The sequence below is a fragment of the Ovis aries genome, chromosome 4 (assembly GCF_016772045.2).
Source record: "Ovis aries strain OAR_USU_Benz2616 breed Rambouillet chromosome 4, ARS-UI_Ramb_v3.0, whole genome shotgun sequence".
Classification (NCBI taxonomy): Eukaryota; Metazoa; Chordata; class Mammalia; order Artiodactyla; family Bovidae; genus Ovis; species Ovis aries.
The window spans coordinates 28,621,990-28,645,722 of NC_056057.1; the positions used below are offsets into that span (position 1 = coordinate 28,621,990).

Here is a 23,733-nt window from a genome sequence, read left to right on the forward strand (position 1 = left end):
AAATTTCTATACAGTATGACACATTTTTTTTTTTTTTTTAGGCAAATACTGGAAGTCGGTAAGGATGATGGCAATGCCAAGGGGCTGTGCTCTGGCTGGGGCTCAGCTGCAAGAGGAGACGGAGACTGTTTCTGCCCTGGCCTCCCTGACAGTGGATGTGGAACAGCCCTTTGCTCAAGAAGACAACAGGTATGAATCCGACATGGAGACGGGGGATCATTAATTTCAGTTACATCCAGGCTCATCATTAGCACTCGTGAACCTCTCCTTAGCCTCTTCTTCACCTGACTCCTCCACTTCCACCACCTGTCTTCTCAGAAGCCATGGAGGCCACAGCGCATGCTGTCGGCTATTAGGAATTGACGTGTTTCATTCTCCGTGAGAAGCACAGAGCTGGAGCATGTGGTTGCAGTTCACAGAGATTAGAGGGATGAGATAGATGATGAGAAAAATCACTCCTTGGTGGATAATTTTGTGCAGATCATTATGGGAAAAAACTTCCTGTGGACTTCTTTCCTTAGTTATCTCTGTTTTTCAAGATACTATTTTTCTTTCTCACATCATTCTGAGATTACTAACAAAGGGGGAAAAGGGAAGCAGAATCTGGAGGTATGGCCTGTCACTTGGGTAACCTTTTATGACTGTCCTGACATACAACTACTGGATGAAGAGAAAAGTTACCTCCCAAGGAGATAGGAATGTGTGTAAAGCAATGTGTGGACTTGGGTCTGATATTATTTTCCTTTATGATAGGAAGGAGTTGATTTTAATAAGCCTTCATATGAATAGCTTTCAGGGAAAAAAATGATGACCTAAGAGTGCTTCTCCTTTTAAGAAATGTGCGTACATTTTGGTGTTCAACAGACCATGCTACATTCAGGATTTCTTTTACGTGTACGAAGACCAAACCCCCCTCCCCCCACACATATACGAAAAGTAACGGTGCTGTCTGTGGGTGACTTCAGAGTCAATTTCTTCAGTTTAAAGATGACTAGGTGAGGCTTTACTAAAGCTCTGCCAGCTTGCACTTCTAAATTGCTTCTGAGGGTGAAATTGAACTCCCTCCGTCAATAACATCACCGTTAATTAACACAGATCCTGCTACTAGTACATAGGTTGGCAGTTTTCCCAAGAATGCACAAATTCGAACAGTTTTAGCTTTCTTGCTTTTACTGGGTATTCAGAGTTTAATGGATTTAACATCTTGCTTTGTCCATAAAGAGCAGGAGATACATTGAATAATAGATTTCATTTTTGCGCAATTGTTTTTTCTTACTACAACCACTTAAAAAGGCATCTTCATATGGGTTCATAAGGGAAAACTTATTTTACATCTGATAATATGAACTAACCCCCTGCTGTTCCCAGCTAAGAACCAAACCAAGTTCATAATTCAGAGGTGTTGTAGTTATTCCCAAGGCCAAATACAGTTAGCTGTCTGTCATTTGAGGGCTGTAAAACTTAGGAAACTAACATCTGTTAGTGTTGGATGTAAAAGGAGCATAGCTATTCTTTAGAATCCATTTAATATGGAGAAGCAAAGCTAAGTTCTAGCCTGAGTGAAGTGAATTGTAAGTGTAACTGTAATTTCTCCTGTTATATTGCAGAGCTTAGAATAATTAAGAATAGTAAGTCCTGTTGTGAGCCCCATGTAATATAAAAATCTCAGTACTTTGGAGGAATTGCTCTATAAGCATGTTTGTTTATCCTCAAGTACATAGTGTGCTTGACTCCTGATAAACTACAGGGACTTGACCCTGACTTCAGTTCACAGTGATTTTTAAGCTTCATTTGATGGCAGAAAAAGAATAGGGGAATGTGAATGTTTTAATGTACAGGGGAACAAAGTTGAAGTTTGTGGCTTGAATTCATGTTTCTTTATCAGATTTACACAGATTGTATCTATTTTGATTAATTTTTCTTATGGGAAGGAAAATGGTTTTGCTTGAAATATTTTCTGTGGTTTTGAACTCACTTTTTCAGCAGTGAAAAAGAAAAATTCTTCTAGAACTGGCTTTTGCATTTCTGTTGAACCATGCATGAATTTCATCACAGAGAGTCAGACAGGGAAAACCCTTGAAAGCCACAGAGCGTTTATTCTTTTCACAGGAATGCTATCAGAATTGTCCTCCTCCTCGATATAGGAAAAAATGGCTTTCACAATGAGGTAAAGAGGTAGAAGTGTTCTTGGGCCTTTGTTATGAATGCAATGTTGTAAGTACACAGGAAATTGAAAAATTAGAAAAATCAAGAGAGCTAAATGGATGGAAAAGGGTGAAGGCAAGATTCTTTTTATAGGAAATTCTTGCCAGTTATTTTGGAGAATATATTGGTGTTTGGAGTGAGATGACTCATTTTGCACTAAGATTTTGGGTAAAGCAGCTCTTTTCCTGGCCAACTCATATCTGACTCATTTACCACTAGTGAATAAAGGATAAAATGCTCCTGGCTAGGAACCATTGTAAGTATTTTTTGTTCTTTTTTTTTTTTTTTTTTGCGGGGGGGGGGGGGGGGGGAGGTGGGAGAGATGACAGCAAAGTCATTTCATTTTTATAACTCACTGATGGATCATGAATAATAAATTATTAGAGAAAGGATGGGCATTCATTTTGGGGATGGTTGACAGAAGTATAGTTTTCAAAACATAATTTTCAGGTGACAAAGGACTTGAGCAGGAAGGAAATGACTGGTGGTGGGTCAGCAAAAAACAAAAGTAAAAGACAAAGCTAAGTGGTACCAACGTGTATGTTCAAAGGATGTGAACTAGGGCTGGTCACACAGAGCATGTCGTTTGGAAGAGAAGACCGTGAACTTAGCTTTTCTCACGTTTGTCAGGAGGTTGCACCTTTAAAAGATGGTGGTTTGTATTGGTCGGATATGTCTCAGATGCTTCTGCTGTGAAAGGCCAGTGTGGTGCTGAGGTTTATTCTTGGGTACCAGTTCAGGCCCTGCTGAAAATCAAGAACAATTTCTCTCTGGCAACCAGGAGTTCAGAATGATCAACCCCTAAGTTATAGGCAGTGTATATACACTCTGGATTTTCTGACTGTTTTTTAATCAAAACAAAGTTAGGTTTTCAAATGTCAGTTTATTGATTATACTGTCAGTCACGCAGCTGAGGTACCAGGGAAGCCCATTCAGTCACACTGGAACTTCATCATTTCATCTTCAAATTCTGTCAATTTTTCTCATGAAAGAGATGATCTCAAGTCATTATATTATACATAAGCATGGAAAAATGTCATTTTGAATCTTGTCATTCCGTTTTTTGAATAACTATCTCATCTACATATATTTTTTAAAAGTATAATAAGCTAGAAACTTCTAAGTATCTGCTTTGGCTTTCAGTAGCTTATCAGTAGTGGCAAGGACTTGATAACCCCATTTTCCTGTATCTGGAGATTTATATAAAAATAGAGACCTATTAAATACACATTTATGTCTAATGGAAATACAACTTGGTTTTCCATGTTTGGGGATTGTCTCTTATGGGTTTCTGGAAGCTAAATGTTGCGGCAATTATTCAGGTTTCTGATTTTTCTCTTATGATACCATTATTTTGAGCACTTGATTTATCTAGCCAGGCAAACATTCCAGTATTCATTTTATTCTTAATTTTCATCCAGTGTCAACAATTCGTTAGTTGAAAAGTGGGCTGAGATTAGGAAGCTCCTAGTAAGGGAAAGGACAGTATGCCCCTTCTTACCTTCCTGTCCTCCTCCTGGCCCCATCATTTTTCTCTGTGTTCAGTGCCTAAAGTGTGTTCTTGGGATGTGTGTGAACTCTTAGGGAATAAATCCAGTGTATTTGTTTACAAATAAGTGTTTAATTTGAAAAAAAGAACAGTATACTTCTTCACTGTTACGTTCTTACCACACAGAGGAAGAGTAGAGTGTGACTCTGGAATCAGCTATGTGTGTGCTCAGTGACCTTAGCTGTGTCTGACTTTGCAACCCCACGGACTCTCGCTTGCCAGGCTCCTCTGTCCACGTGGTTCTTGAGGCAAGAATACTGGAGTTGGTCGCCATGCCCTCCTCCAGGGGATCTTCCCTAGGTTCAAATCCCATCTCCAAATTAAGCAGCATGTGCCTGATCAACAGTTATTATTATCTCTCTGGGCTTTACTTTCCTTGTTTTTAAAATGAAGGGAAAATTTCATAGGGTTTTGAGGATAAAATGAGATAATTCATCTTAAGAACTTAACACTTGACAACATGGTAAGTTCTCAATATTAAGGTTGGCTTTTATTATTTTTCTATCATTTTCCTGCTGCTTCAGTTTGCTTTATTGTTTTCCCTCCCTTAATATATTCTTCATCATCTAGTGACCTACAATATTAGAAATAGATTGTACCTGGGCGTCTGTATGTTTAACATTTAATATGTTCATAGGTTAAATCAGTAGTGTAGTCATTAAAAATAAGAGATTGATAATCACTAAGCAATAAATTGATTCAATTAACTAATCTTGTGATTGGCTGATGAGAACAGTTACAATGCCCAATACATTGTAGGTAATAAATACTTCGTAATGAGTTCAAGACAGATGACAAAACATTGTTAAGATGGTAATGACAATTCGTAGTACTATGTGAGCTTTGTCTTATTGTCTCTATTTACTATTTTCTGGGGGAATCAATGTTTTTATCTTTTTATAAGTTTTCAAAATGTGTGTTTTATGTTTTTCTTCCATAGTACCATTGACAGTATCCATTTTTCAGATATGTTGGCTGACCAGAATCCATAGTACTCATACCATAGAGATGGATTAACTGAGGAAACATGATAGAGACAGGAAGGGAAAGCAAAGTGTCTGAATGGAGAAAGGGACTGTCTTGGGTCTGATGCTGACAGATGCCAGGATTATTCTGTGACCTGCAGTAAGAGGAGGGAGAACATCTGGTCCATTTAAACATTTTCTGATTATTTTCTACATGCCAGACAAGAGTTCTGGGAGTGAGGGTCACAGAGTTTCCATGGAGTCTTCAAAATTTTCCCATATTCAGAGATTGTATTCATTTTCTCTTACTATCTTAAAATATTACTATAGACCTAGTGGCTCAAAATGACAAAAAGGTCAGAAGAGTGACAAGTTTCTAGGTTACAGTATAGAGGTTGGCCAAGTCTTGTTCCATGCTAGAGGCTCCAAGGGAAGAGACTGTTTCCTTGCCTTTCCCACTTTCTAGATGCTCCTTCCTCTGTCTTCAAAGCCAGCAACTTCACATCTCTGACCTTTCTGCAGTCATCATCATCATCTCTCTCTCTGACTGAAAGAGGAAAAAAGCTGGCTCAAAAACAGGGAAGTCTCTCTGCTTCTAAGATCCTAGAGTGGACCCACCAGGATCATCTCTCTGTCTTGAGGTCCTTAATCTTATCATATTTACTAAGTCCGTGTTCCTATGCAAGGAAACATATCCACAGTTTCCAGGGACTAGGACATCTTGGGGGGCTATCATTCTTTCTACCACAGGATCAAACATAAATAACCAACTACAGTAAATGATGAGTCATTTGATAGACTGAGCTACAGGATAAAAACGACTTAACATAGGCCAAGAACTGGGGAACAAACCACAGAGGCAGGACAACTGAGCTAGGGTAGAGAAATGGAGGAGTTCACCTAGTAAATAAGAACAGAGGCATCCAAGATAGAAACAATAGCTTGAGCAAGCCACCTAGTCTTTAAAATTTGTATTTTATATTGAACTATGGTTGACTCACAATGTTGTGTTAATTTCAGGTGCACAGCAGAATATACACGTATCTATTCAAGTTCTTTTCTCATTTAGGTTATTACAGACTGCGAGTTCCCTATGGTATACAGTAGGTTCTTATTGGTTATCTATTTTAAGAATAGCAGTGTATACATGTCGATCCCACAGAATTTTACATACGTGGTCTTACAGATAGGTCTTTAATCCATTTAGTGTTTATTTTGTATATGGTGTTATGGAGTACTTTAATGTCATTCTTTTACATGTACCTGTCTAGTTTTCCCAGCACCACTTATTGAAGAGACTGTCTTTCCTCCATTGTGTGATCTTGCCAACTTTGAAACAGATTAATACCTGGTTTTGATTTGCATCTCCCTGATGATTAGTGATGTTGAACATCTTTTCATTTACCTGTTGGTCATCTATTAAATAGATATCTTCTTTGGAAAAATCTCTCTTCAGATCTTCTGCCAGTTAGGGACTGTTGTGAATAAAGCTGCTGTGAAGTTGTTTTGTTAAGGAAAAAATACATAACATTTACTCTATGAACCACTTTAAGTATACAGTACAGTAGTATTAACTGTATGCTCATATCTCTAGAACTTTCATCTTGCAAAACTAAAACTCTATACCTATTAAACAACTTTCCTTTTCCCCTTAGCCTAGCTCCGGGTAACCACCATTCTAAGAATGTGACAACTTCAGATATATCATATATGCGAATCACGAAGTATTTGCCTTTTTGTGACTAGCTTACTTAGCATAAAGTTGTCAAGGTTTATTATCCCTGTTGTAGCACATGACATAATTTCTACCTTTTTTATGGCTGAGTAGTAACTCATTGTAGGCACTTACCACATTTCCTTTATCTCTTCATCAGACAATGGGCATGTAGGTTGCTTCCACCTCTGGCTATTATAAATAATTCTTCAATGATTATAAGTATATAGTCATCTCTTCAAGATCTGATTTTGAGATATTTTTTACTATATACCCAGAAGTGGAATTCCTGGATCATATGGTAATTGTTTTTAATTCTTTGAGAAATCTAAGTCTTTATGAAACTTTTGTACAGGTTTTTACTTTGTGCTATTTTTCTTTCCCACCAGCAATGAAAGACAGTTACATTTGTCTTATATCCTCACCTGCACTTGTATAATGGGTCCTTATTATTTTAGCCTGTCTGGTGGGTATGTAGTGAAAGCACAACACACTATCACATTTTCTCACAAAAGCTATATTCACGTCCATCTCAGGCCTTCTTGGCACACACCCTCTCTTCTGATTGGAATACTTAGCTTGTCTTCTCACTGACCCTTCACTGGCTTTCACATCGTCGTCCAGCTTACCTTTTAGAGCTCAGATCAAATATCACTTCCTCTTCTTGGAGAATTGTCACTGTCTGTCAGTACAGATCAGATCAGGCCCTTCTGTTCTATCAGTACTGTGTCTCCCCTATACCTCTTGTACACAGAACAGAGCCAGGGGTGTATCATAGATACTCAATATCATTGTTTCTTTAATCACTGAAAACTTCAGTAGTCTGAGGAGTGTGCCAGCACTGGTGGAGATGTGAGGCTTTGCAGCTCTCACAGTAAACTATGGCAGCATTCTGGAAAGCAGTTTACTACCAGTTTTAGTCAACACAAAGCAAATAACCTGATAATCTTGCTCCTAGAAATGTATACTGAAGATATTCCCATCCAGGGTAATTACAGTACATGTACTAAGAAGCTCACTACAGCTTCTTCATGACAGGTAAGAAGGGAATCATTAAACCCAGTGTCCGTTATTGGAATAACGAAGGTCAAAATGTGAAGGTCACACCATCAAGGAGATGCCATGTATTACTTGGCTGTTGCAGACTAGATAATGATAACTGCATACAGTGATGTTTATATAATAAATGTAGTCCTCAGTGAGAAAATTACACAACAGAAATGGTAAAATTTACATAAAATGAAAATATATGTCCATAAAACAATAATATATAACTTTAAGGAATCCTATGAACAGAACGATGTACAGAACAAGAATTAGATTGCTTACCTTGGAGGAGGAAGAGGAAAGTACAGGGATTAAATCAATAAACCAACAGGAAATGTGTCTTAGAAATAACATTAACATAAATTAACAAATGCTGCTTTAAAAATCATAGGAAACTAAATACCCCTTTAAGGAAAAAATACAAGAATTTAATTGTATGCTATATCTTGTCTCAAATTCTTTCTGCTTTTTATTTTTGTAAATTAACTATTATGATTGCTGGACTAAACTGATCCTTCACTTAATGTATGAAATCTTTAGCCTTCATCAATAGAGGACTGTCTGTGTTCACTTCTACTTACTGTTGGAGAAGTTTATGTCCTTCCGCCAGCTGAACTATTATACAAAAATTTATCTTTGAAGGTTTCATTTTACAGTTATCCGTGACTTTCCTCTATCTCCACCTCACCTAATTGCAAATGGAATTAAATCTATATACTGAAGATTCCTCTCTCCCTTTCCCCCATCTCTTACCACAAGTGTGTTTCTGTTAATCAAGGTAAACTTGGTATCTGTCCATAGAAGATTAAAGTGGAGAGCCCCCACATTTCCAGAGTACCAAAAACAGACATTTAAGGGTCATCTCTAACCAGTTCACTTTCTAAGTGTTTAATGAAGATGATTTGTTAACTTAAAAGAATATGTAGACCTGTAACAGGGATTAAGTAATGATAATACTGTATCCACTGAGAGCTATGGCTATGAGAACACCCAGAGAGCAGATCAGATTATTATTTCAGTTTTAAAGAGACCATGACTTACAGGTAAATTTTAGAAAATGGCAGAGCTGGGACCTCAACACATGGCATCTGCCTTGAAATCCAGGATATTTTCCAACTACTGTGTTTCAAGACACAGAGATTTGGCTGGTTGTGTGTATTCATTTCATTAGAATGTAAATTAACTATTTTCCCAAAAGTGGTTAATATAAAATGACTTTTTGAAGAGAGGGTAGTGAAGAGAAGTATCTTGATGGCAAGCTTTTTATATTGTACCTCAAAGCCTTCATGCTTTAACAGAAGCAGCTTCATTCTGCAGTGAATGGTTTGTGCTGAAACACTTTGCTTACCTCCTCAGAGTCTAGGCTAAATGCCTGGAGAACTCACAGATCTTCCACCCAAGGCAGATATGTGCTCTTTACTTTGACTCCTGAGACATTCTCTACTCACCACAGTCTCTGAAACTCCTGCTACAATTAAGTGCTAGATGCAGGGGAATGATCATGTTGGTGTGGCTTTGGGTTAGAAGTAGGAGAATTCAGATGGAGGGAGTATTGTCACTAAGATGACAGAAAAACTGAGCCTCTGTTCTGTACCCACCCCCCCCCCCCCACACACACACACACACCAGAGATCCATAATTCGACTGCTCTCCATGAACAGAAATAGCCCTGGGACAGCTTAGGTGTCTACTTTAGAAAACACCTGCAACAGAGAACAAAACACCTGAGAATAATTGGACAAAAGAGCTTCATTTTGTGTCATCCCATCCTCCAGGCTGGCATTGCTCAGCACCAGGAAGGAGCAGTTTCCCTCACCAAGAAAGGGAGAACAGCATGACTGGCTTCCCAAGCTTTCTGGGACACTGCAGGAAAGATGCACTTCAGTCTCACTTCACCCAGAGATCAGCAAAGCTGAGACGTGTGAGATGACTAGGAGCAGGGAAGGAGGCAGCGGGACCACCAGTATCAGTCCTGCAGTGGGAGCGACCATGTTCCCAGGGCCTTGCTCTACAAGCTGCTTGCACCATGGAAGAAACCAGTGCCCAGCACGGCCACTTTCAGCTCCCTGCAGATTTCTCCACTGAGGTTTGCCCCTCACTGGTTTTCACCCCCATGGTCATCAATTGCCCAAGTTTCTCCTTGCTCCCTCCCCACCACACACATAGCCTGGGACCCTTACCAGTGGCCAGCCCCAGCCTCTCTGGCTGCGCAAGCGCAGGGTGCCAACCTGTGCACGTCCACGCTGTCAGCCCCATTACAAGCCTTCACTGCCGCGTGTGCATCTAGCGAGACCTGCAATCAGGGACGTCCGTGCTGACAGCCAAGGTCCCCGCAAATGCCTCTGGGCTTTCAGCAGTCAGCCCTGTCTCTTGTTACTGGCCTGAATCTCAACTTCTGCTCGCTCCTCCAGCTGTGTACCTGCACACCCCCAGCCTGGCTTGCATCACAAACCTCTACTGCCATGCTCACCCCTGTGGTGAGACCCTTCATCCATGGGAGTGAGTGGAATGATGTATCCAAAGTGCTGAAAGAAAAAAAAACAAAAACAAAAACTGCCAACCAGAAGACTTTACCTGCCAAAGCTGTCCGTAGAAATTAAGGGGAGATAGACTTTCCCGAACAAAAAGAAGAAAGATGAGATAGTTCATCACCACTAGACTTTTCTTTCAAGAAGTGCTGAAAAAGAGTTCTTCACACTGAAAAGATAGTACAATAATTACTAACATGAAAACATATGAAAATATACAACACACTGGTTAAGTATATAGTCAGATGCAAAATACTCTAATACTATAATATGGTGATGTGTTAAACACAACTGTGTTTAAAGGCTAAAGTACAAAAATATTTTAAATAGCTATAGTAATTTATTAATGGATACACAGTATCAAAAAAGATAAATCATAACATCAAAAACAAACTAGAGGAGTGAAAGTATATGTTTTATATACAATCAAAGTTATTAACAGTTTAAAATTAGACTGTTATTATCTATAAAAAGTTTCAAGTAAGCCTCAGGTTGACTGCAAAGCACGAACCTATAGTAGATAAAGAGAAAGGAATTAAAGCATACCACTATGGAAAAATCTTCAATTTTAAAGGAAGGCATCAAGAGAGGAAAAAAAATAAAGTACAAAACAGCAAGAAAACTATATGGTGGTAGTAAGTAAGAACAACAGAATGGGAAAGACTAGAGATCTCTTCAAGAAAATTAGAGATACCAAGGGAACATTTCATGCAAAGATGGGATCGATAAAGGAGACAAATGGTATGGACATAACAGAAGCAGAAGATATTAAGAGGTGGCAAGAATACACAGAAGAACTGTACAAAAAAGATCTTCATCACCCAGATAATCACGATGGTGTGATCACTCACCTAGAGCCAGACATCCTGGAATGTGAAGTCAAGTAGGCCTTAGAAAGCATCATTACGAGCAAAGCTAGTGGAAGTGATGGAATTCCAGTTGAGCTGTTTCAAATTCTGGAAGATGATGCTGTGAAAGTGCTGCACTCAATATGCCAGCAAATTTGGAAAACTGAGCAGTGGCCATAGGACTGGAAAAGGTCAGTTTTCATTCCAATTCCAAAGAAAGGCAATAGCAAAGGATGCTCAAACAACCACACAATTGCACTTATCTCACACGCTAGTAAAGTAATGCTCAAAATTCTCCAAGCCAGGCTTCAGCAATATGTGAACCGTGAATGTCCAGATGTTCAAGCTGGTTTTAGAAAAGGCAGAGGAACCAGAGATCAAATTGCCAACAACCGCTGGATCATCAAAAAAGCAAGAGTTCCAGAAAAACATCTATTTCTGCTGTATTGACTATGCCAAAGCCTTTGTGTGGATCACAATAAACTGTGGAAAATTCTGAAAGAGATGGGAATACAGACCACCTGACCTGCCTCTTGAGAAACCTATATGCAGGTCAGGAAGCAACAGTTAGAACTGGACCTGGAACCACAGACTGGTTCCAAATAGGAAAAGGAGTACGTCAAGGCTGTATATTGTCACCCTGCTTATTTAACTTATATGCAGAATACTTCATGAGAAACCCTGGGCTGGAAGAAGCACAATCTGGAATCAAGATTGCCGGGAGAAATATCAATAACCTTAGATATACAGATGACACCACCCTTATGGCAGAAAGTAAAGAGGAACTAAAAAGCCTCTTTATGAAAGTGAAAGAGGAGAGTGAAAAAGTTGGCTTAAAGCTCAACATTCAGAAAACGAAGATCATGGCATCTGGTCCCATCACTTCATGGCAAATAGATGGGGAAACAGTGGAAACAGTGTCAGACTTTATTTTTGGGGGCTCCAAAATCACTGCAGATGGTGACTGCAGCCATGAAATTAAAAGACGCTTACTCCTTGGAAGGAAAGTTATGACCAACCTAGATAGCAAATTCAAAAGCAGAAACATTACTTTGCCGACAAAGGTCCATCTAGTCAAGGCTATGGTTTTTCCAGTAGTCATGTATGGATGTGAGAGTTGGACTGTGAAGAAAGCTGAGCGCTGAAGAATTGATGCTTTTGAACTATGGTGTTGGAGAAGACTCTTGAGAGTCCCTTGGACTACAAGGAGATCCAACCAGTCCATTCTAAAGGAGATCAGTCCTGGGTGTTCTTTGGAAGGACTGATGCTAAAGCTGAAACTCCAATAGTTTGGCCACCTGATGTGAAGATTTGACACATTGGAAAAGACCCTGATGCTGGGAGGGATTGGGCAAAGGAGAAGGACAGAGGATGAGATGGCTGGATGGCATCACCTACTCGACGGACAAGCGTTTGGGTGAACTCCAAGAGTTGGTGATGGACAGGGAGGCCTGGAGTGCTGCAATTCATGGGGTCGCAAAGAGTCGGACACGACTGAGTGACTTAACTGAAGTTAACTATGAATAATTATTTTAAATGTAAATGGCTCAAAGTGAAAGGACTGCTGTGCTCTAATGTTCATTGCAGGGTTATTTAAAATAGCCAAGATAAGAAAATGTGGTGTATACATAAAATAGAATATTATTCAGCCATAAAAAATGGTTCAACATGGGTGAAACTTGAGAGCATTATGCTAAGTGATATAAGACAGAGAAAAATAAATGCTGTATGATCTCACTTATATATGAAATAAAAAATAAACACTAAACTCTGTATGAGGTGATGGATATTACCTTAACTACTGTGGTAATAATTTCACTATATATGTCAATCAAACTATCGTGCTGTACACCTTAAACTTACACAGTAAGGTATGTCAAGTACTTTTCAATAAAACTGGAAGAAAATGTTAAACTCACAGAAATAGTAGACTGAAAGTTACCAAGGGCTGGCAGATTAGGGAAATGGGACAATGCTGGTCAGAATGTGGAAGCTTCCAGTTAAAAGATGTCTAACTGCTGGGGATCTGATATACAGCATGCTGACTTATAGCTAACAATGCTATGTTGTACACTCACAATTTGCTATAAGAATCTTCTTAAATGTCATCATAGCAACAAAAATGGTAATTATAGGAGGTGAAGGCTGTATTATTATGGTAAACCTTTCATAATATATATTTGTATCAAATCATCACATTGCCTTTAACTTGTAATCAACAAACTGTGTATCTCAATAAAGCTTGGAAATAATACAAAAGTTCAGTCTCTATTGGAGTATCTGATTTGAGGATTCTATACCTATATAATCCATGTATTCTCAAATGTAAATATGTTCACATGTTTGTGAATAAATTAGCTTACTTACTTAACTGTTTTCCTTTTCTTCTGGGAATGCTGCTAATTTTACTTTGGAAAGATTTTCCTATAGGATGACTTATGACTCATTTAAAAACCCTTTACATATAGCAACTCTAAACACTTTCTCACAACCTTCTTATCCAATATACTCTGGGACAGGCTATAACTTCTCTAAGAATTTTTCTAAGTATTCCACATAGACTCATTTGGATATCCTTTTTAAATAATAATGAATACCTAACATTTCTCATCCTTTTGTGTATACATTAAAAATCTTTTACTGTTCCATGGATAAAATCTTTCAATGTTTTAAATTTATTTTAAAAATGCTAAATTAAAATGTCAGCTACTTTATTGATACATATAGAAATCTTTTTTTCTTTACATGTATAAAACAACACACCTATATTGTTCATTTGCCTTCATTAACAAACATTCTAATATGAAAGTAATGCATTACAGAATATTGGCAACTAGATAAACAGTATGAAAAAGAAAATTAAAACCACCTACCTGTTCTTCCACCATTGAGAGAGAACTGTCATCCAATTATTGTGTTTCCTTGAGGTTAAAACATCTGCCTGGAATGCAGAAGACCCAGGTTCAATCCCTGGGTCAGGAAGATCCCCTGGAGAGGGAAATGGCAACCCTCTCCAGTACTCTTGCCCGGAAAATTCCATGGATGGAGGAGCCTGGTAGGCTACAGTCCATGGGGTCGCAAAGAGTTGGACACGACTGAGCGACTTCACTTCACTTCACTCTGGTAGCATTAGGCATAACTCTGTACCGTTCCACACAGTTTTACGCTTATGTAAGATGATGAAGGGACAAATCCAAAGTATTAAGTAACTACTGTCTCATAGTGTATATTGTTTAGAAGTCAATTTCACTTCATTTTTTAACCTTCACTAATTCTGTAAGAACATCTTTTTTTTCTCAGCGTTTTAAACATGAAACCACGGCCTCACAGAAGTATAGTTACAACGTTAGCAGTTGCAGTATTAGCAAATTGCAGAGCCTCAGACTCATACTTGGTTCTCCCGACATCTCAGACCCCAACATTCTTCCCCCAGCAAACCAGTTTCCTCGTGTATTTGGATTCTGGCTACAGTTTGTCCTTTTGACTAAATTAAAAATCATTATAAAAGTTTGTCTTGAAACACCCTCAGAGTGTTAGTAAATTAAGGCTAAATCTCAAGTATAAATTTTCAAGCAATTAGTTTTGGTTTTGCCGGAGCAGAACACCCCACAGATGATGCCGAATAAAAACCATTTACACACGACGATAGTGCATTTCTTGTAAAAACGTTGGGTCTGTAGCAGCGATTTGCTAATCAAATTCAGAATTTGATTTGAAATGCCTCCGGCAGGCAGCCAATCCAGTTATGAAAGAACAGAAGCAAAAACCAGAACCCTGGTGAGTCTCCCTCAGAAGCTAGCTAGGTCCTTTGCTCTCGTTAGCAAACTGGTTCCATAGGAAATCACTGCAATTGCTCCTAAAATAAAATATCGTTAATTTTTTCAATAAATTATTGGACTGTACGAGACACAAAACATGTACATTTTGGAATCTAGAGTTATAAAATATTCTGACATGTTTTAATATAAACAGGAACATTTCCAATGATTGCTTGGATCGAAAATGTTTTTCCACTTGACATTTGTTTATACTTCCTAGGAAAGAAACTCTATTTATGGATAACTGAATAACACAAATAAACATCAGAGAGAGCTGAAAAATCAGCTTTGATTATGCATGAAAATCTACAATGTCATTGTGTACTCTTATGCTGTATTCTGATTGCCTGTTTATTTTTACAGAACTGCTGGTGAGCCTATGGAAGAGGAGCCAGCCTTGTGAAGTGCCAAGTCCTCCCCAGCCCCCCACCCCCGATATTTCCTGTGTGTGACATCATTGTGTATCCCCCCACCACCCAGCACCTTCAGACATGTCTTGTCTGCTGCCTGGGTGGCACAGATTCGATGGAACATAAACACTGGGCACAAAATTCTGAACAGCAGCTTCACTTGTTCTTTGGATGGACTTGAAAGGGCATTAAAGATTCCTTAAAAGTAACCGCTGTGATTCTAAAGTTACAGTAAACCACGATTGGAAGAAACTGCTTCCAGCATGCTTTTAATATGCTGGGTAACCCACTCCCAGGCCCAAAGGATGAACTAGAAACATGCAACACAGCATTAGATACTGTTAATTATAGATGCTACGACAGCCAGTGAAATTTTGGGCAAAACCTGAGAAATACTCATTCCTAACATTCTGATCAGTTTTTTTTTTTTTTTTTTTGGGTAACTTTTTGTCAGACAGTCTTAAATTGTTTACAGGATTTGCTTTCAGCTATGAACGGATAGCAATTCCCGACAGATCACGGGGTTTGTTTTGTTTTGTTCTGTTCTGTTTGTTTTTGGCCTTTGTTTTAACACATGGTTCAACTCTTGCTAGTAAGAGTCCAACATGGAGGAACTGAGATGAGGCCTTTTTTTCCAGGGGAATAAAACATGCAGTATCTCAAAGTCCAGTGGCAAAGGAACGTCACATATTATATGTAATTTTTTGAGAAGTCATGCCGCTTCCCTAACATCCCTCCCTCTCTGTGTTCTGACACAGGAACTCTGCAGTTCATGTGGGATGATGGCTCCCTCCACCCATCCCCCTTCCCCCCTCCCCCCACTGTACATCTCTTGCTCTGAGGACAGTAGCTCTGAGCATATGTTCCATGGAGTATTTTAACTGTCTTTGAAAAAGTGTGTGTCTTTTCCAAGGCCATCTTAATTTGTTCCAAATCTATCAAGAACTTCTCTTACTTTTATTTTAGTCTTCCATTACTTCCTTTCTTCTTGCCTTTCATCCTTCCTTCCAATTAAAAAAAAAAAAAAGGTGAGGATTACCCACAATCTCCCCAATTACTCAGGAGCTTTGTGAACTTAGTTGTTTTTTTTTTTTTTTTTTAATTTCCCAGGTTAACACAGTTGCTTAGTCTGATGTATTCTTTTAGCAGTAAAACCACTGAGGGTAAATATGGTTTAAGCAATGTTACTGAATTTTCCAGATCTTTGAAATGTGTTAATGAAGGCATTGCCTATTTGAAGTCACCTAGAATTGAGTTAACCTTGAAATTGTGCCTTCATGTGAAAACAACACAACACAAACTTAACCTTTACACATGTTGCCTTAGTGTCAAAGGCAAAAAATAAAGGACATTTATTTCTGAGATTAAAAGCAACTTATTAAATATAAGTAGGTTATTCCCCTACCTCCCATTATTCTATTTCAATGTATAACTCAAACACCTAAAGACATTGATGTAGAATACCTCACAGTATTTAATATCTGACGATGCTTTCAAAAGAATTGATGTTTCTTTTTATATATTTTCCTAACTCAAAGGATATATTAAAGCCATAAGTGAAGATTGTCATGCTTTTATTCAAAAATCTGAAAGAAACCTTAATTAAAACAAGGTTTTAGGGAAGGCCATGATATGAAAGATATGGAACAATATGGTTTTAGTTAAAGAGGACTCCAACCTGTAAATCAAAGATGAAAGATTTCACTCACGTAGAATTATATAACTCCCTTTTGTTATACAGTCAGACCATATTTTTCATGCATTTGGTTTTCTTAGGATTACCATTTTAATTTTAAAGACTTTTATTACATATACAAAAATGGCTCAATACTTGGTTTAACATCTTAGAAATTTGAGACACTCTTTGAAATAGGAAATCTGAAATGGAATGTAACTCAGTATTAAAAATTACTTTCATTGCATAAGGGTAAGGTCAACCTAGATTCACAATAGTAATGAATTTTTTTCATGATATTTTTAGAGAAATTCATGCCAATCATACTTGCTAGCTCTTGCTATTTTTGCTGTAATTACTTAAGGAGATTTACTTAAAGAAACCAAAGGCTTAAAAAAAAAAAACACATTCCCCCCTCCCTTTAAAAAGGAAAGCTCTATCATATTGTAATTGGAAACATAATTGTAACTTTTTAAAATCAACTTTGTAATTACAAATCTCTATTCTTCCTCTCAGTCCCGCCAGATATTTTTTTTAGACTTTGAATAAGAAAATGAAATGGTATAATGCAAACATACTAATTTACTGAAGTTTCCTACAGTAATTTTACCTTAAACATTACACATAGCCATCAGTCTGATAAAGCCAAATCACTAGCACATCGCCATGGTTTTTAAGATTTAAAACCTTAAACATTAATGAGTTAATCACACATCCTTCCACGTGATACAGGACCCAGTTGGTTGCAGTTAGAGTCTTTAGGATACACAGAGAGGCAGATAAACTATGGAGAGGATTAATCACAGCTGAATGTAGTTGTAAGAACCAAATGCCAGTGCTTTTTGATAGTACCGTTACAAGATGGCGTGTAGCCCTCAGGAACAGAATGGAGGCTTTTGGAGAATATCAGTACTTTTGAAATAGAACAGAATTTTTTAAAACAGGTAGTTTCACTTGGTATAGTTTCCTTAACTTACACATTTTATTTTTATTGCTCACAAGAATTCCCAGTAAGGGGCTGTTATAAAAACTCTTCTGTAAGCATTATCAATAATATGTCTCTCTCTATTCCCTGCTTCGAAGGGTAATTACATAGACTTTCTCACAGTCTTATAACAACTCATATATGAGGGATAAAAATAAATGTTTTTGTGAAATCTACTAGTAAACAATACAAGGAGTGATAATAGGTACAAAATGAAAATGTAAGAAAATCTTCTCAATTGTATAATCTGGGGTTATATATTAAATTGAAATCCAGTTTTATTAAATAATAAGTAAAGTGAAATGGAACTCAAATGATCATAGAGGCTATTTAATCATTGCTTAGTAGGTGAAAACATTTTGAGATGAAATATTTTTAAATATTTTAACAAATTTACAACATCAATACTTTGGCCACCTGATGTGAAGAACTGACCCATTGGAAAAGACCCTGTTGCTGAGAAAGCCTGACAGCTGGAGAAAGGACAACAGCATGAGATGCGTGGATGGCATCACTGGATCAATGGATATCAGTTTGAGCAAACTCTGGGAGACAGGGAAGGACAGGGAAGCCTGGCGTGTTGCAGTCCATGGGATTACAAAGAGTCAGACATGACATAGCAACTGAACAACAATGACATCAATAGTGGAGACAAAAGTCAGCTTTTGGAGAAAACAGATACTTATGAACAAACTACTGTAAGGCATATTTCTGTGATCAATTGTAGAAATTGAAATCACACCTTCGGTTTTAACTATAAACCTTTGCAAAATTCCCCCACACCTCTCACTGGCAACATGGTAGATTTGAAAGCAGGACAGCTCCTCACAGAAAGATTTCAGAAACTAAGACTGGTCTTCCCCAACAATTCAGTACCATTTTATTTCAGAAGGATTTCCCCAAAGCTTTGTGGATTTACTAGGATTCTTTGAAGATTCCATATGGCTATAAAATGATCATGTGGAAGTTCTCCTGGGAGAAAATTTCTCTCCAATCAGCATTTTCAAACTTATTTTTTATCCTAGCATTTATGTTTAGGACAATTTAAATATTTTTTTTTTTACTATTTATCTTTAGAACGTTTACTCTGTCTCAGTGGAAGTATTAAATGCCTAATAGCCACAAAACAAATAAGCCAAAGGTTCCTGTCTTAAAAGTGATTCATTCCAAGCTTGAAACAATCACTGTTATGAGTTTGACATTGTCATTTCTAGCAGGATCTATCTTCCTGATTCAGGAATGAAATCACTTCACTTACTGAGTAAATTAAAAAAAAAAAAAAAGTAGTAGTAGGAAACAACACACCTTGAGCCATTCCATAGGAGGGCATTTTCATCTCCAAAAGAAATGAAAAGCAGATGGTGTATGCTAAGAAATGAAGGCATTTTGTCGTCTTCAAAATTGATCATCAGCATCGTCATGATCATCATCAAATATGTCCTGTGTTCCCAAAGGACACAATTATATTTTGGTTTCCAGCACTATTTTGTACTGTCTATTGCCTTTTGAATGAAGCATTATGAGTACTCCATCACTTTCATCAACACCCTCACTAAAATACATAAGTGCCTGCATGTGGCTTCTTTTGCTGGTCATATTTACATTGAAAATCTTACCTTTTGCCTCCTAACAGCTTGTTTTTACTCCATCAAATGCTTTGTGAAGCACAGCATGATTGTCTTGTGACCAGAGTATAAAGTTTTTAGATGAACATGGTATACTCACAAAGGCCTACAGAACTTGATTTCTCCAAATGAACTATAGTTTGTTTTTCCTGTGGTACACCTGGCAGGTTTTATGTAATGGTTTATGCAACAACTGAGTCAAAGTTATTGATATTCTGGAAATAGCTGGGTCAGACAAGTGAACCTTACACTTTTGATCTAGGGCTGCTTCTGCTTGACCTCAATGATAGGGTTACAGGGTTGTAATAATTTCTCAAACCATCTTAATTCTCAAACTGGAACATTTAACAAATATGTGGTAAATTCACCATACAGTGCCAATCTTTCTAACCAATAATTTCCTTTCCACCCCTCCCCTCCTTCCCTTGTCCAACTGCCAATACCAAATTGCCATATCAAAACTATCAGAATAATTTCTTAAATCTGTTTCCTTAGTAGAAGCAACCTTGGCAACTTATTTCCTATGACATCACTAGGTATTGCCATTTTATAATATATAAACACTCTAGTACACACTCTTTTTTTATCTTTCAAGAACCACTTGACTTATTGCTATTCTCAATAGATAAATCAAGTTACTGTGTTTTAATCTACAGCTTTGGGCCTGTCATTTGTTTCATTAGCACAGAATTTTTCTTTTTGTCTCAAATGCAGTTTTCCACCGTTCTTGGTACTACCTAATTGTGTTTTGCTAGTTATCACATAGAGAAGATTGTATATAGACTTTTCTCGTCTTTTAGATGTTTTATGAGTCAAACCCACAAGCATAAACTCCAACCTGAAGAAAAAAATGGCAAAGGAGAAATTTTAAATCAATATAATTTGGAAGTAAGATATTTACAGACTATTCCAAGAAATCCAGAGTTCTTTTATTTCTGTTTGGGCCTTAGGCATGTTAGAAGCAAATGTTGCAACATCAAGTGAGGAGGGTCAAATGTTTTGTGGGACACTGTAGTCATGCCCTTTAGGCTTCAACGTGGTGCCCTTTTTTGGAGTTGGCATTTTATGACATTTGGTTAGAGAATTTGCAACAATTTTTGGCTACTGCTTTTATTAAAACTGAGTAGAATAGTTTTTTTGTTGTTGTTTGTGTGGTTTTTTTAATATATGAATTAATAACTCTTAAAATCTGAGGAGGAATGGCACTTCCTTGAGTATGCAAAGACCGTTTTTAGATTAAAAATCTTCATATGCTCTTCCTAAACTGTAAGATTCCTAAACTCTTGCTGGGTAAGCAGTGTCAATGTCTAGCTCCACAGTTGGGTGATATGTAATTGTCTTTTCAGTGGCGACTGGGCATAAACAGACATGCTGTTAACAGTGAGTGGTCACTGTAGATTATAGCTTCGGCAGTTTGTGTCATTGAAAGCAAATATCCTGATATTTTTAAATAAGGTAGGCAGAGCAGGCAGGAAGTCAGAACTTGTCACTCTCATGATTAAACACGGACCAGGCTTGTTGATGTGTATGCCAATCAATCTGGAGTTTCTGGCTTGGTGTAAAATTAAAATGTCTTTTATATTGTGGTCTGCTATCTGTTTCTGTAATAAGATCAGTTTGTTGTCTTCTGTGCACCAGTGGTTTTGCCCTTAATTTTTTTGGCTAGCATTCACTAAAATCTGTCATCCAGAACTGCTGAGAAAAATACATGTTGCCAAACTTTTCTTAAAATTTTGCTGCCAGTGATGTTTTCCCAGATGTGAAAAATAATTATCTAATAAAGGATTAATACCTAATAACAATACCATTGTTGAATATGCTCATGGACTATTCACCTTCTGATTCCTTTTCTTTTGTATTTGAAAATACTGAATGGAAAAGCCAATGGTGTGTTCCGGATTATTGTTGATGATGTTAACGTCATGATTCTCCTTCAAAGAATATGAAAGCTCTCCTTTTGTCTTGTGTTTTCTACTGAACTAGACCTTCCTCTAGTTGTAGAGTGAATAAAACCTATTTGAAATAAAAGTGTTCTTATTTTTCTACCTCTATAGTGCCTACAATTAAACTCTGAATACTAGCTGTTTAACAAATATTTGTTGAATAAATATTACTAATTATAAATTACTGTGCCATATAGCTGCTCCACTTTCAAAAAGCTAAAATGGTATTTGCAAGTAAATTCCCTTTATAATAATGTGAGAATTCACCAAAGAAAAAGTAAATTAAAATGGAGTTGCTGTTTGAATGTAAGTTTCTGGTCAGGGTAAATAATAATAGTGATAGCTAACAGTGATTAAGCACCAACAATGTGCCTGCTGGCTTCCCGAATGGCTCAGTCATTAAAGAATCCCCCTACAACACAGGAGACCACCTGTAATAGAGGAATCGTGGGTTCAATCCCTGGGTCAGGAAGATCCCCTGGAGAAGGAAATGGCAACCCACTCCAGTATTCTTGCCTGGGAAATCCCATGGACAGAGGAGCCTGGCAGGCTACAGTCCATGGGGTCACAAGCGTTGGACCCAACTTAGCAACTAAACTACTACTACTACGTGCCTGTTACTCTACTGAGCACTGTACCAAAATTATATCATCCATCACATGACCTCTACATCATGTATTACTTCCATTTACAGATGAGAGCATGGAGCAAGGAAAAGGCTACCTGTTTACTTGTCCATTGACAATAAGATTAAGTCCTTACCTGTGTCTGTTTAGCTCTAAAGCCTGTCCTCCCTCCAAACAGCAAACATGGTATGTCAAAGATGGCATACTGAGGCATTCTTTAAGTATAAAGCTATGAGTAACCTTCAGAATAGACTGTTCATTCTCTGCTAACCTTATGATTTTATTAAATTATCATTTTAAATGGATCTAGTAATTGCAACTAGGTAAGTACAAGTTATAAAACACTCTTTTACCCTCCCTATTACAACATCTTTCTTTAATCTGGTCAAGAACCCTAAGATGTCTTTGGAATACATGTTCCAAAAACTCTTCAAATCCATTCCAACACCAATACTTATTTTTGTATTTAATAACCCCCTGCAATGTTTAACAGCCTAAAACATAACTGTTTCCAGTGGACAATGGTTTGGGTTCCTTCTGGGAAAAGACAGTAATATTTTGTCTAACAGAAAGTAAACTTGAGATGGAGTGGGTGGGTAGAGTCAGTTTCAATGATAAACACCTTTGGTTTAATCAGATTTGTCAAATGGCAAATGTTACTTCATGGTTCTTTAAGTTTTTACAGTGAAATGATAGCAATTGAAAAAATGGAGTATAAGTAAAAAATAAGAATGAATGTTATAGTTGTTTTTAAGTGATTTATAAATAAAACTAGAAGTCTAAAAATTTCTTCTCCTACCTAACACTTTTAGAGTTAGGTCAAAATACTTCCAAATATTATAATTACTGTTTAGCTTTGTATATTAATGTTAATATCAATTTCTGTGACTCTCCCAGGTGACCACAAATGGATGATTCACCACATATCCTAATAAGTACTTCAGAGAAAATGGATAGCTCTTCTTTCAGATGTTCTAAAAATAGGGAAACAAGAGTCAGGGAAGGAGATGAATGAATTCCCTTTTTAAAATCTTTTTAAAAAACTGGAAAAAAGTCTTGCATTTATGTTAGATCAACTCAAATTTAAAGTTCTTAATATATCTAGAAAAGCCACTATTAATTCTGTATTCAAAACATATATAGTACATTTAAATTTTTATATGGTCCCACATATATTCTTTGTTTTTCCTCCAAAAGATTTAAAAATTTAAAATGTGATAGTGTATATCAATTTAATGAGTAGCAAAAATACTTTTAATTATATATTTATGAATATTTATTCTTAATTATATATGAAGACTTTATATCCATGTTAAATGTGGTTGTTTCTTTCAAGAATGTATATTTTTATTACAGTATTTTTTCTCTTTGCTAAACATTTATCTTAGTTGTTTCATTTATTCTTAAAGAAATAATATTTATTAAGAACTTACTCTGTGTTCCTATTTAAATCTCAAAACATTCTTATGAGGGGAGTAAATTAATAGATAAAGAAACTGAGAATCACATGCCAGAAAAAAGCCCATTTACTTTACTGCTACCCAAACTGTTTTATCCAGTGCAATCAACAGTCACTGAATGCTTCCTGTGTCACGTATATGCAGCGTTCGTCTTGTGATACCACTGAGAAGAGCAAGAAAATTGGTGATACAACTATATAAAAGAAATGAAAATTTCATTAAATCTCCCTCCCATATAACTGCAAAAGCAATTTTACCAGAGGTTTGAGCTTAGGATTGTATGCTCTGAAGGCTTTAAAAAGTGTGCCCTATTTTGTTTTCTTTTTTCCTCCACA

At 37.1% G+C, this 23,733-nt stretch overlaps 1 protein-coding gene across 18 annotated transcripts in view; it reads left to right on the forward strand.

Annotated features, from left to right (window-relative positions):
* HDAC9 (histone deacetylase 9) overlaps window positions 1–21,397 on the forward strand; it is a 1,063,328-nt gene extending 1,041,931 nt beyond the window's left edge. For 17 of the 18 annotated variants that reach the window (XM_042248291.2, XM_060414369.1, XM_042248295.2 and 14 more), the window contains 2 exons: window positions 42–189; window positions 15,038–21,397. In XM_042248291.2, coding sequence (XP_042104225.1) covers window positions 42–189; window positions 15,038–15,077 — 188 coding nt within the window. In that variant the 3' untranslated portion in view covers window positions 15,078–21,397. 18 annotated transcript variants of the gene reach the window in all.
* Window positions 21,398–23,733: the final 2,336 nt, after the last annotated feature.